Below are 12987 nucleotides of genomic sequence, written 5' to 3'. Positions count from 1 at the left end.
CATGGTCTGCTTACCGACTGGAGATGCCGAAGGACTGAGGCGGCGTGCTCTAGGCTGATTAAGACCCACTTAGTCTCTTTCCGCTGGCTCTCTATCAGACTTCCATTCACTTAGCCAAATCAGGGATATTTTTAATCGCAACGTCATCTGCAACCATGAGCGCCACGACTTCTCAAGAGACAGATGACCCAACTTTTGACTGGCACCCCGGCGAGCTCTTGCAACCAGCACCCAAGGCAGCCGGGGCCCCGCCTCAGAGCCATCCGGAAGCGGCCGGGTTCGCACTCATTGTGCTCAACCAGCCGCTGCACACCCACCTCGGCGTGACACGGCGCCTGTGGGGCAACGGTATGTTGTGATGCCCCTTGCCAACCACCTGATCTCCATTTACTGTGTGTACATAGCTCACACGACACACCGCAGCATGCCTCCGCGTTGCAGCCGACGGCGGGGCCAACTGCCTGTTCGCCGCGGCCGGACAGCACGGCGACACGTCGCTTGTAAGTCTGACTCTTCAACCCTCACCCCCGACCCACCCACAGAACACCTCGCGAACACTTCCCTGGTACAAGGACAACCTCGACCTCATAATCGGCGACCTCGACAGCCTGACCGCCCCGGCGCGCGCCTACTACGAGGCGCGCGGCACGCGGGTGATCCGCGACCCGGACCAAGACTCGACCGACTTTGGCAAGGCGGTCGCCTGGGTGCGGCAACAGCAGCAGCAGCAGCAGCAGCAGCAGCAGCAGCAACAGACGCAAAGCCCCGCGGCGCCGCTCGACATCGTCGCGGTCGGCGGCCTCGGCGGGCGCGTCGACCAGGGCCTGTCGCAGCTGCACCACCTGTACCTGTTCCAGGCCGGCGACGGCGCGGGCGGGTACGCGCGGGGGCGGATGTACCTCTTCAGCGGGGAGAGCCTGACGTTCCTGCTGAAGCGGGGGCGGCATCGCATTCGCGTGCGGGAGGAGCCGGGCGCGGCGGGGAAAGAGGGCGGTTGCGGCGGCGGCGGCGGCGGCGGCGGCGGCGTGTTCGACAAGTACGTCGGCATCCTGCCCGTCGCCGGCCCGAGCAGGATCACCACGCGCGGGCTGGAGTGGGATGTGCAGGACTGGGAGACGCAGTTTGGCGGGCGGCTGAGCACCAGCAACCATGTGCTGCCGGAGACGGAGGTCGTCGAGGTGGAGACAACGTGGGATGTGCTGTTTACGATTGCGTTGAGGGAGATGTGATGCCACAGGTGATGGTCAAGGGCGGGGGATGAAAGGGGGGCAGGGGAGTGTGGGAGCTGCAGAGACAGCGTCCGGGGTATACATGACTGAGAGAGCACCAAATGCCGAGATGCAAATTCCAATTAGAGCAAGAAAGACACCCCAGCACGCGACGCCCAAACTCCGCGCTGGATGAAAGCAGCAGACAGAACCAACCCCTCCCCCCTCCTCGCCGGGCTACCGCAGATAGTGCAGCACCAGCCAGCAGAACAAAAAGAAGACCACGACGCCGGCGCCAAAGATCCACTTGTCCTGCCGCGCGCGCCGCTCGATCATGCGGATAGTGTCGCCCGAGATGCCCAGCGTGTTGCCGACCGAGTACAGCTTGCGCTGGGTGGACTTGAGCATCTCGCGCTGCTGGCCCAGGTCGCCCAGCACGGCCTGCCCGCGCGCGATGTAGTCGTCGAGCGCGGCGTGCGTGCTCGCGAAGAAGGTCTGCTCCCGCAGCGCGTGGCTCTCCCGCGCCGCGTCCCCGCTGCCCAGGCCCAGCGTGCCACCTCCTCCTGCCCTCCCTGCCTCGGCGATGCTCGTCGTCCGCGCGTGGCCGCCTCCCCGCCCGAGCCCGTACCCCGTCGCGGTTGCTGTTGTGCTCGTGCTTGTGCTTGTGCTTGCCGTCGCGCCCGCGTACGGGTTCTCGGGCGTGGCGGCGGCGAAGGGGCGGCGGCCGAGCAGCTCGTTGCGGTTGGCCGCGTGGGCGGCTTCCTCGCGCGCGGCCTTGAGGGCGTCGAGCTGGGCGCGGAAGTCGGCCAGCTCGGCGCGGAAGTCGCGGATCCGCTCGAAGGCCTTCTCCTGCTTGGCCGGGTTGACCTCCTGCTTCGCCAGCGTGTTGTACTCGTCGATGGTGCGCGAGAAGGCCGTTAGCGAGGCCGAGAGCGAGCCGAGCGCCGCCGGTGTCAGCTGTTGTAGGTGCTGTTGTTGCTCTTGTGGTGTTTCCCCAGAGGCGAGGCTGGACAGGGCGGAGAGGTCTTTGCGGATCGTGGTGCGCTGTTTCAGCGCCGAGTTGAAGGTTGTGTTCTGGACAGAAGCGGGCCCGTTAGATTCGGACAACCTTAGTGCTGGCGGTGGGCAGGCGAAGAACTCACCATCTTACGGCTGAGGCTGTGTATTGTTTATTCGGAAGAAGGGCAAGTCATAAAGCCGGATCAACAAGAAAGTGTTGGCGTTTCTTGTGCGGCATGCTGCATTTGTTGGCTTTTCGTGGCTGAAGGCCTGGCCGGCAAGCTGGCATCTGTGATCTTGCCCCTGGCCCTGGGTCTAGAACCGGCGGAACCCGCAGGAGCCTGGTAGGTTTGTAAGTAACAGCATTACCATACAGTTACATTACCCCTTGATCCCATTCCACTCACATCCACGCCCCGTGATCCTGCAACCACCTTAGCCCAACAGGCAACAGGACTCGTAAGGCATCGCAATCGTTGTTGCTAGACTCGTATTCTCATTTTTGATTTAGTTCTGGACCAAAGAGACTGCTCATTGCTTATTTTTTCTTTCCAGTCAACCCTACCAACCTGATACTATGGTTTCCTCGCAGACAGCCCCAATCCACGACAACGCGGTATCCCGCTCTCAGCTCTCACAAGTGGAACTCATCATGGGAAGCCACCCGGCTCTTTTACCCCTTTGGAGAAACGTTCGCATCGATATTGGAGTCTTTGCGGAGGCACCTAATTTGCCGTCGCAACGAGGTGCCCGCAGCGACTCGTGGATGGAACAGAGGAGGATTCAGCGGCACTCGCTGTCCACTTGCTCTGTGCCACGGTTCTTCCCTCTTTGTATGCAAGCAAGCGACTTCGGAAACCTGCACGACAAGCGAAGCGTCCGGAAGGACTACTGCAATTTCGCCGTCCATCTTAGGAAGAGCTAAACTCATCTGGACAGCTAGAATCTCAGTTCACCTCCTCCTTTTGCGCTCACATTGTCTCTAGCTGTTCGTCCTGTCATGCGTCCCTCGGGGCGCGCTCGACAATGCACACGTGCAGATAGACGTGCCATCGCCGTGCCAGTGGCTTTCAGGAGTAACAGCTTAGTTGCCGATTCCGCCGTCGATTTTGCGCCGACCACTGCCGGAGCTACTGGCCTCGGCAGTCCATTGTACTGTACCTAGGCCATCAACGTTGACCGTGGTCCTTGTCGCTCCAGGCGCCGCGCAAGTTGCCGGATCATTCAAAGCCAGAGTTTGCGTCACGAGAAGAACAGAATCACAATTGCCGCTCTTGCTTGGGCGTGTTCGATTCGGCCGGCAGAATTGAGGGGACAGGCCTGACCACCGATCGTCATCTATTTAAACCGACACCCTTGGAGCGCCGGCTATCATTGGAGGCGCATATGAAGCCGGTATAACTGGCGTCTCCTCACCCTTCCCCGGCACAACTGCCGAAGGCGAACTGTAAACCTCCTCCATCATGGCCGGCCCAGCATGGAGTCACCGGGTCAAATAGGGGCTGGACGCCCGACCTGGGTTCTTTCACCTTGATCCCACGCCCGGTCAAGAGTTGCACCGCCACATCGCCTGCAATCCGCCTGCCGCCCAGCATGTGGACTATCCGGGGTGTTCTCGTCCTGGCGCAGCTCCTTGTGGGAGCTAGCGCGGACTACAGGTCCAAGATCGAAGTGTACGCCGCTTTTCCTGCTCTGCTACTCGCTCCGGTCTTCCTTTGGTTTGACCTAACGCAGTTGGATCCGCCCAGGATTCGCAATCCAGCCTTCCCCCTCGATGTGGTTGACAAGTTGGAGGAGGATACCATGGCCAAGGTCGAGGCCTATATGGCGAAGAAGATCGCCGCCGGCAAGAACAACGGGTGCACGCTCGAGAACGCAGCCGTGCGGAGGGAGTGGTCTGTCCTGCCCCATCCACGTTCTTGATTCCTTCCGGCAAGCCGCTTACGCGGCCCACAGGAGCGACCTCAGCAACGAGCAGCGGGAGGAGTACATCGCCGCCGTGCAGTGCCTGATGAAGCTGCCGCCGCGGGCGCCCAAGGACAGGTTCCCAGGCGCGCTCAGCCGCTTCGACGACTTCGTGGCCTACCACATGTCGCACGCGGCTCAGCTGCACGACCCGCTGCACCTGTTCCCCGCCCACAAGCAGTTCCTCTACGTGTACGAGCAGGCGCTGCGCAACGAGTGCAACTACACGGGCTACCAGCCGTACGAGAACTACGACCGCTACGCCCGGGACCCGATCCACTCGCCGCTGTTCAACGGCAACGCGTCGAGCATGGGCGGCAACGGCGCACCCGACCCCCAGTACACGGGCCTACCGCAGCCGGGCCGGACGCCCAACATCATCAAGAGCGGCGGCGGCGGCGGCTGCGTGACCGAGGGACCGTTCAAGGAGTTGGTTCTCCTAATGCTATGTGCGGCATGGAGAAAGTGTTAACACGGAGCGTCACAGCATGGTGGTCAGCCTCGGCCCAACATCCATGTCGCCCTACCACGGCCTCAGCATCCCCAAGAACCCGCGGTCGGACGGCACGGGGTCCAACCCGCGGTGCCTGCGCCGCGACGTCAACCGCAACGCCGCCATGGGCGCCACCGCCGACCGCGCCTACAGCCTCATCACCAATAACAGCAACATCGACGGCTTCTACAACCAGCTGCTGGGCAACCCGCCGCCCAAGAACGACCCCTATCCGTGGGGGGTACGTTTACACTCCGTCTTTCCCTCACGCAACAGAAGACCAAACTGACTTAACCTGCCCCCAGATCCACACCGCCGGCCATTACATCCACGCGCTCGACCCGGGCGGCGACCCAGCCACCTCGCCGGGCGACCCGGTGTTCTACTTCCACCACGGCGCGATCGACCGGCTGTGGTGGATCTGGCAGATGCAGGACCCGGACGCCCGCCTCAACGCCGTGCCCACCGGCGGCGGCGGCATGCCGGGGATGCCGGGCATGGGCGGCGGAAGTGCGCAGGACCCGTCCACGGCCGTGATCGATCTTGAGTGGCTTGCGGGGCCGATCAAATTGCTCGAGGCGCATGATCAGTTGGGGGGGAATGGTGGGGCGTTTTGCTATGTTTATGTGTAAAGGGGGGATGTGGGATGGGAGGAGTGAGTGTGATGTTCGCTGAGGAGTTGCTTGAACGAGTGTGTTGCTGCACGCGATGTTTTGTTGATGAGATTGATCACTGTCAAGTCTTATTATGCCTAGGGAGTAGTCCAGTTACCAGACCTGAAAGGACACTGGGGACCCCGCGCTGCCCACGCCTGCCCAGCGGAGACCGCGCCCCCCCTCAACCCGCCCAAGACACATATCCTGACACCACCTAATCAAGCAACGCGCGTTTTGACCTTGCGATAGCGAATGACCTCAACCCCGTCCTCATCCACAACCCGCTCGGCGACGATGCGATGCCCCCTGACGGCGGGCCAGAACTTGGTCCACAGGGTCCAGTAGAAGGCGCCGAGGAGCAGCACGCCGACGCCGACGACGGGGAACACGTAGTAGGGGTAGCCGTCGGCCCAGAAGTCGCTGTTCGACGGCGGGATGAAGGGCACGACGGCCAGGAAGGCGTTGCACAGCAAAAAGATCACCGTGACGGGCAGCCAGGTGCGCCAGCCGGGCTGCCACGGCTCCCCGCGGTTCCCGTACTGCAGGTAGATCAGGCCCGCCGCCACGAAGCTGTTGATCCACGCGCCCGGGTACGTGTACAGGTTGACGATGAAGTTGTACGCCGGCCCCGGCGGCGGGGCGAGCAGCACGATGATGGTGACGAGCCAGTGGAGGAAGAGCTGGGGTTGAGTTAGAGTTAGCGGCTGATTGCAGCTTTCTGTGGGTGGAGGGAAGAGACAGGGGCGGGTTGACCTACGGCAGCGGCAGGCGTGTTGAAGGGCTTGTTGGACCCCCACAGGCGGCTGAGGGGCAGCAGCCCCTCCTTGCCCAGCTCCTGGTTGAGGCGGGCGTGGGCGAAGCTGACGGCGAGCACGTTGCCCAGGTTGCTGAGCGCGACGAAGGCCGGCAGGCTGCGGGCGCCGGCGCTGTCGCCGAAGACGTTCCTGAAGAACAGGCCGGCGACGATGACGTCGGAGGTGGCCAGGTCGGACTTGGGGATGGCGGCGAAGTAGGCCACGTTGGCGAGCACGTAGAGCACCGTCACGAGGCCGACGGCGAGCGGCGCGGCGATGGCGAGCGTGCGGCGCGGGTTGCGGATCTCGCCCAGCACGTAGTTGGCGTTCTCCCAGCCCTTGTAGCTGTAGACGATGTTGAGCAGCGCGTTGGAGTACTCGTACGCGCCGCCGCCGCCGTAGCCGACGCCGCTCTCGATGGCGAACCCGTTGTCGAAGTTGTGCGGATCCGGCACCAGGCGGCGGCCGGCGAGCGCGGCGAAGCCCGAGAAGACGATGAAGACGAGTACGGCGACCTTGAAAACGCCGAGGACGTTGATCAGCCGGATGCCCCATTTGGGGAGCACGGCGTGCAGCGCGACGGCGAAGGTGACGCAGGCGACGCCGATGGCGCGGCCCTTGTAGGTGTCCTCGAGCTCGTTGCCGGCGGCGTAGAGTATGTAGCGGCCAAAGGCGAGCGAGTTGCCGGACGAGAAGCCGAGCAGGATCATCTGGGCGGCCAGCACGCAGGTGGCGAGGTAGCGCGGCCGGCGGTAGATGTGCTCCAGGTAGTTCTTCTCGCCGCCCGAGCGGGGGATCGCCAGACCGAACTCGATCCACACGCTGAGGCCGCAGAAGGTGAGGAAGCCGCCTAGGACGGGAGGGGGTCGCGTCAGCATGTGCCGTAACTCACTTCATAACTGCGCACAACACACAGCGGGCGGGTGAGTCTCACCGATGACCCACAGCATCAGGCTCACACCGACGGAGCCGGTCGCTGCGAAGATGCTCGAGGGCGTCGAGAAGATGCCGGTGCCGATCATCTTGTTGAGGATGAGGAACACGGCGCCGGTGATGCCCAGCTTGCGCGAGTCATCGTACGCGTACTTGTTGACCTCCTTGATGTCGCCAACCTCGGCGTCGTCCGGCTCAGCAGTTTTGTCCTGCATATTATGGCCAACTTCCTTTGGAGCCCCGCCGTCGGCGGCGTTCTTGTCGAAGACGGCCATCCCGTTGGGTTGTTGTCGTGGGCTGTCTGGGGACTACGCAGTGTCACACGGAGGCTGCAAAACGTCGCTTTCAGGGGCGGACGTTGATCATTTAATACTGCTGCTACACTATGAGTCCACTGGTTATGGCACCGACGAGGTTTCTGCTCCTGTGCAACGTGACCCACGCCATGCACTGTCGCCATGGTCTCATCGATGGCAAATAGCTGCAGCAACATTCAGATCTGGAACGTACGCAGGCCAGGGGCATAACGTGATCGGTCTGCCCGAGGCTTGCCGCTCAACTCACAACCCACCAAGCAACATCTGGGCACCCTGGCGTAAGAACGGAGCAAAGGCAGTTCGCGAACAAATGCCTGTGATTGGCTCTGCCGAAGTCGCGATGGCAAGTCATTAAGGTTGAGTGCTGCCAGAGCCAGCTGCAGGCCGACGGCAAGGATCGGCAGTCCCACCCGGTTCGGGAAGGTCGCCAGTAAAAAGGTTCGGCATGGTCAGCTTTGCCGATGTCGTGCTCGCAGCCCAGCATTACGGAAGCGGATATCCCCGCTAGGGTCAAAGGTCTGAAAAAAAAAATCAAAAAGGGTGGTGTTCTTTCGCCTTGCTCAAACGGGCCGTCTTCTTTCCAGTCTCCTTCGTCCATTTTGATTCCCGCTCGGTTGCTTTCGTAGCAGCTTGCACGTAGTGTCAAGCAATGGAAACAGCCGTCACTAGGCGAAATATATTCAGCAAGGGTGCTTTGTGGGCATGCCCTCGCGTGATGTGAGCGCTGACGTCGCGAGTGAGACGTCGTGGGTGACTCAGGCCGATGGCTCTGATCTCGACGCCTTCAAACCGGTATTCAGAGCGTCTTGTGGATGGATTACCGGTATATGGTGTTGAAGATCATGGTGGAGAGGTAGAAGAACAGCAGAGATATACATCTCATTAGAACTGAGGGAAGACACCCTTCCTTCGCCGCTGGTATGGGGTGGGCGTTCAACAACACCCTAATAAGAGCAGTCGGGTTGGATGCATACCATGGGGCCGGGATTGAGGTCGGGATTGAGGACCTGGCATCAAGGCAGGCCGAATGTCTGTTGCTCAGGTCGAAGTGCATTGATGAAGCAACCGGTGGAGGACTGTTTCAAACGGAGCACTGTAAACGCCTTGACACACTTGGGGGTGAAAGAGATTTGAAGACAGTCGAAAAGCGCTTGAAGTACCGTCCACAGGAGCAAACCTCCAACTGTCGGTGGAACTGTTGGCGACATCGTTGCCAGTGGTCTCTGCTGGGTTGAGAAAAAACCAGAGAACGAAAGGACAAGAAAAACAGGAGAAAAAGAGCGGGGAAACTTCAAAATAGACCGGACAAGACAAGTTACAGTAACAAGAAAAGGGGGCAAACCTGGGAGGAGGATAAACAATTCAGAGGAATTGAACCCCCCTTTTGAAAGCCTCTCCGCTGGCGATCGACTCATGCTGATGTTGATATTGATGCTGGTTGGATGTGCATCACCTGCCGCTTGTCGCCAAGGAGTCACTGAGCGCGGGCACAAAATAATTGAGACTGAGTAAGTGCCTCAAATCACAGGCCAACGGTCATCACTGACTGACTCGCAGTCAGTTAGTTAGGTGCCAACTAAATATCTGTGCTCAGATCGAGATCTGTCGAACTCGAAACTTGAATGACGCGTGCCAACCAGCTAGGACACGTGACTTCGCGTCCGCGCGCTGCGTGCTTTGCGGGCTTTTCTCGACTCGTTCCACAAAGTCGCCATCGCAGCGGTGGGCCAACGACGGTTGGCCAGAGAGTGTTGCAGATGGCGGCAGAAAGCCGAGCGATTGGGAGCTGTCGACTGCATGCGGCCAGGCCGCGTGCTTGCAACACAGCGACGGATACTTGTTTCGGCCTGCTGCGGAAGCGAACCGTTCAGGCGTTCAACGAGCTGCATCCTGTGACGTGCTGGGCATTCTGTTGATTTTGCAACTTTTGTTCGTCATACCCGCAATTGACGCGGTGCTGATCGAGAAATCTGGCAGGTGGCTGGGCGACCTCTCATGGACGTAACAAGTGGTTCCCAATCTGTCTGGCGTGGCCAGCGTGGCGGACTGTGAGGGTCATTCGCGGCCATCCGGGGTCGGGTCGCCCTGTCCACTGCCCAAGTTAGGTAGTGGACGGAGGCACGCACCTCCACTAGCCTCCCATCGGGTCCACTGGCTAGAGGCGCTGTCCGTGCGCTGCTTGGCTCAAACTGCTGAGCCGCGGCGGCACAACGCGAACCGCGTAAACCAACTGGAACAGGCTTCGGCTCCCGAATCCAGGTCGTTTCGCTGCACCCAGTCCGCACACCAATCCCGCCAAATCTCGCAAACCCCGTCGTCGCGAACCCGCAGTCGCACTTGGCCAATCGGTGCTGCCACCACGTCGCCTCGCACCAGGGCTTGCGTGTTTTTGTTTTGCTTGCACGCTTCCTCCGTGCCACCCATTGCTTGCAGTCGCGCACCGCGCTTGGGCCGCGCAATGGCGGACGGGGAATCGCCGTCGCCCGCGATGCAAATGCAGGTGTCGCATCGACTCGACGCCGCCGGGTTCGCCGGGGACAAAGGGTCCCGAGCGGCCCTGCATTCGCATTCCTTCTCGCACCCTGGAAGCTCGTCCCATGCCGGCACCGTGTCGAGAGACACCGCGTTCGAGTCCCGATCCCGCTTCGCTGACCACGCAGGTCGGTTCGCTCCCGCCCCATCAGGCGCCGATCTACCGCCACCGCCGCGGGATCGGGGCATCTCGTCTGGCGACGGCCGCTACACAACAGCAACAACAACAGCAACAACCACAACAACAGCAACAGAGGCCTCGTCCGAGCACCGTGCAACCGCCGAACACGGCCACCCGCTGCAGTTCGCTCTTTCGCGTAGCAACTCGCAGGCCACCCTGTCCTCCAACGGTCCCGACTCCAACGGTCCCGACCCCGTGTTTACCCCCCCAGCGAGCGGCGGCCGGCTGAGCCCGGGCACTGGCAGCGTCCACGGCTCGAGTCAGGACTCTCAGCTGTTGCAGCTCTCCCAGATCGCTGCTGCCCAAGAGCGGATACCCGAAGACACCGTCGACGGTATGCCCGGTGCCTCGAGGAAGCGCATGGCCGACGGCATGGTGAAGCACACGCGCGACAAGTCGTACGTGTCGCCGGGCCAGACGGTCGGCCACTCGCGGAATACGAGCACGGTCAGCATGGCCTCTACCGCCGGCAGCCGCATCGGAGAGGTACCTCGGTTTTTTTTGCCCTCGTCTACTGCAAGGCCGTTGAATCGCGTACTGACCCGTAACTAGCTGTCCGCTGAACTAAAAACCCGCTTGTCGTACGCCATGGTCAAGGTGAACCACGGCTGGCAGTCGCATTCCATTGACCAGGTAGAGGCGCTGGCCTCCCAAGCCGCCTCTCCCGCATCCACCGCCTCCACCATCCACCTCAGGAACGGGTCTTCGGCAAGCCCTCAGCTCTCGACCGCCTCCCATCAGGGTAGCAACAACACGACGCCAGCCACGGTTCCACAACACCACTATTCAGGCCGCCCCGGAGATTCACAATGGAGAGACTCTCCACAGTCGACGTCACGGGGGAGTTCCGCGTCTCCGGTCAAGAGCCTCGCCCCGCCCGTCTCGATCCAGCCGTCTCAACATGCAGGGAATCCGCGCCGCGAGCCCAACCCCCGCCAAGTCCCGTCCTTCCTCTCCAGCTCCCAGCACGCCTCCCCACGCGCAGGGTTGCACACAAGCCCATATCTTGCGCCCGACCGGCACCACCGAAGTGCCCTGGCTGATGCGATGCTGGTGTCGCCGCACACCAACGTCCGCGAGCAAGACGCCATCGAGTCGCTCCTCTTCATGAGCAGCCCAGGCAACTCGGCCAACCTCAAGCATGCCTTCCCCAGCTCCTCCTCGCAGCCGCTGCCCTCAAACCACGCACCGGCAGCCCCGCAACAGCGCACCGCCCTGCCGTCCTCCCAACCGCGGAAGAGCCTCCCGTCCGGTCGCCCCCCGCACCACGCCCGCGCTCACTCTCACTCCCACACGCACTCGCAGCCAACCAAGCGGGTCGGCTTTGAGAAGTCCCCCTCCGCAATGGACATCGACGACCCGTCCCCCTTCGGCTCCCCCATGTCCGTCGTCTCGCGCGGCACGCCCCGCCGCAGCAGAACCGCCGCCAACGGCGGCGGCGGCGGCGGCGCCGAGTCTCACCCCAACCACACTCACCAGCGCCACCAGCAACAGCAGCAACAGCAGCACATCCACCCCACCGCTTCCTCGCCTCAGACCTCGCAGCTCCCGCCGAGACCGATGAAACAGCTGCCCGTGTCGGCGGGGCTGACGGTCGCGTCGAAGCCGCGCCGACCGCTGGCCGACGCCGACATCGACGCCATGCTCGAGCGCGCGGCCGCCGCCGTCGACGAAGACTCGGATTCCGACGGCGAGATCTGCATTCCCGTGCGGGTACCCAGGGCGCGCCGGGAGGGCGCGGACGCGGACGCGGGTGCTGGCGCGGGCGGAGGTCCTGGGCCGGGTCCCGGTACGGACGTGGGCGCCGGCGTGGTTGGTGTTTGAGCGCTCTGCGTGCTGCGTGAAGGAGTGGGATTGGATTGGATCGGGTGGTGGTGGTGGTGGGCGGGTAGGGATTGGAAGGGCTGTACTGCGCTAAAAGGGGTCTGACAAGCTGGAAGGGGTCTGGGATTGCGGCTGCTTGTCTTCCCTGGCGCGATGTGTGTTCGAAGGGTGGCAATGAGCTATGAGCCGCATGGCTTGATTCATGCCTGGGTTTTTGTTTCTTCTTTTTCTCTTGGTATCAGCTGGGCATGGCCTTGCGCTGCCCCCATTCTCATGGTCCAGCGGGGTGCATTTGTGACTGGAGTTAGGTTCTGATTTTGGGAGTAGCTAGGGGGCGGTTTGCATTTTGGGCTGTTTTATTCAGATACCTAGGTATCTTCCTCGTGCCGTGCCGAGGCTGTGTATCTACCTCGCCCCTGCTGGGGCGTAGGGCAGCAATATCATGAGCATTGCGTTCCGGCCTGTTGGGAGACTTTGCTCCGGTATGGAATACAGACTTGTGTGTTTGGCTGGTGGCTAGGTATGTCTCGGTTGGCTGGCGCTGGCCTGCCGTGCTAGGTCCGGCCCCTCCTATGTGGTTGTTGTTTGCCTGCAAGGGCTTGTCTTGGTCACAACGCCCGAATCTATGGAGTAACAAGACGGGCTCGCGGTCTCTCGTTGCCCAGCTTCCCCCATCGTTCCTGCGCTGATATGCCTGTCGTAGCCCCTATTCGCATGAATTGCCCGTATTCGCGGCTCGACCCAGCCATGTTCGATACGGGACCACGCGGGCTCTCTTCACCACTGGGAGAGCTATTTCCACTTCAAGCCAACTTATCTTCCGCACAAGGACACCGACGCTGACACCGACACTGGCTCGTTTGTATAATCGATGCTGACTTCGTCGGCGATCTGTTGGAACCGCTGAGCTAAAAACTTTGGTTGCCCCATTTGTTGTTATTGGGACTTAGCTCAGCGCCGTTATGTTCTGACACGATCTAGTCCCCGTCGCGGCAGGGGCAAGCCCCCACACATCGCTCAGCGCCTCTTAAGCCTCTAGCAATTCCTCGGTGTCTCGGATGGCCGATGGTCAACGACCGCCTTGC

The 12987-nt window shown here is 61.7% G+C and overlaps 5 protein-coding genes across 5 annotated transcripts; 3 read left to right on the top strand and 2 right to left on the bottom strand.

Annotated features, from left to right (window-relative positions):
* Positions 1 to 84: 84 nt before the first annotated feature.
* THITE_65995 (uncharacterized protein) lies at positions 85 to 1229 on the top strand (the record flags this gene model as incomplete). The annotated part of the gene is made up of 3 exons (XM_003653616.1): positions 85 to 348; positions 424 to 500; positions 573 to 1229. Exons 1-3 carry the CDS (start codon positions 156 to 158, stop codon positions 1227 to 1229), a joined length of 927 nt encoding a protein of 308 aa, XP_003653664.1. The 5' UTR covers positions 85 to 155.
* A 69-nt stretch (positions 1230 to 1298) lies between these two features.
* THITE_2116214 (uncharacterized protein) lies at positions 1299 to 2527 on the bottom strand. Its single transcript, XM_003653615.1, has 2 exons — positions 2351 to 2527; positions 1299 to 2282 (listed from the first exon to the last, which is right to left on the bottom strand). Exons 1-2 carry the CDS (start codon positions 2351 to 2353, stop codon positions 1446 to 1448), a joined length of 840 nt encoding a protein of 279 aa, XP_003653663.1. The 5' UTR covers positions 2354 to 2527; the 3' UTR covers positions 1299 to 1445.
* A 1273-nt stretch (positions 2528 to 3800) lies between these two features.
* THITE_2088815 (uncharacterized protein) lies at positions 3801 to 5297 on the top strand (the record flags this gene model as incomplete). The annotated part of the gene is made up of 5 exons (XM_003653614.1): positions 3801 to 3880; positions 3956 to 4102; positions 4164 to 4601; positions 4660 to 4906; positions 4971 to 5297. 5 exons carry the CDS (start codon positions 3801 to 3803, stop codon positions 5295 to 5297), a joined length of 1239 nt encoding a protein of 412 aa, XP_003653662.1.
* Positions 5298 to 5361: 64 nt separating this feature from the next.
* On the bottom strand, positions 5362 to 7506 carry THITE_2116212 (uncharacterized protein). The gene is made up of 3 exons (XM_003653613.1): positions 7050 to 7506; positions 6079 to 6965; positions 5362 to 6001 (listed from the first exon to the last, which is right to left on the bottom strand). Exons 1-3 carry the CDS (start codon positions 7321 to 7323, stop codon positions 5540 to 5542), a joined length of 1623 nt encoding a protein of 540 aa, XP_003653661.1. The 5' UTR covers positions 7324 to 7506; the 3' UTR covers positions 5362 to 5539.
* A 2041-nt stretch (positions 7507 to 9547) lies between these two features.
* THITE_2116209 (uncharacterized protein) lies at positions 9548 to 11951 on the top strand. The gene is made up of 2 exons (XM_003653612.1): positions 9548 to 10564; positions 10631 to 11951. Exons 1-2 carry the CDS (start codon positions 9824 to 9826, stop codon positions 11900 to 11902), a joined length of 2013 nt encoding a protein of 670 aa, XP_003653660.1. The 5' UTR covers positions 9548 to 9823; the 3' UTR covers positions 11903 to 11951.
* The last annotated feature ends 1036 nt before the right edge of the window (positions 11952 to 12987 follow it).

This window comes from Thermothielavioides terrestris, chromosome 2 (assembly GCF_000226115.1).
Source record: "Thermothielavioides terrestris NRRL 8126 chromosome 2, complete sequence".
Lineage (NCBI taxonomy): Eukaryota > Fungi > Ascomycota > Sordariomycetes > Sordariales > Chaetomiaceae > Thermothielavioides > Thermothielavioides terrestris.
The sequence above is the reverse complement of the archived record's forward strand: the minus strand, read 5'-3'. Positions and strand labels throughout refer to the sequence as shown.

Bases quoted from the DNA above. Each gene is read 5' to 3' on its own strand.
- THITE_2116212 (XM_003653613.1), bottom strand. From the start codon at position 7,323: ATGGCCGTCTTCGACAAGAACGCCGCCGACGGCGGGGCTCCAAAGGAA. The intron at 6,966-7,049 runs GTGAGACTCACC...CTCCCGTCCTAG, and splicing joins CCTGATGCTGTGGGTCATCG to GCGGCTTCCTCACCTTCTGC. The intron at 6,002-6,078 runs GTAGGTCAACCC...ACTCAACCCCAG, and splicing joins TCAACACGCCTGCCGCTGCC to CTCTTCCTCCACTGGCTCGT.
- THITE_2116209 (XM_003653612.1), top strand. From the start codon at position 9,824: ATGGCGGACGGGGAATCGCCGTCGCCCGCGATGCAAATGCAGGTGTCG. The intron at 10,565-10,630 runs GTACCTCGGTTT...ACCCGTAACTAG, and splicing joins CCGGCAGCCGCATCGGAGAG to CTGTCCGCTGAACTAAAAAC.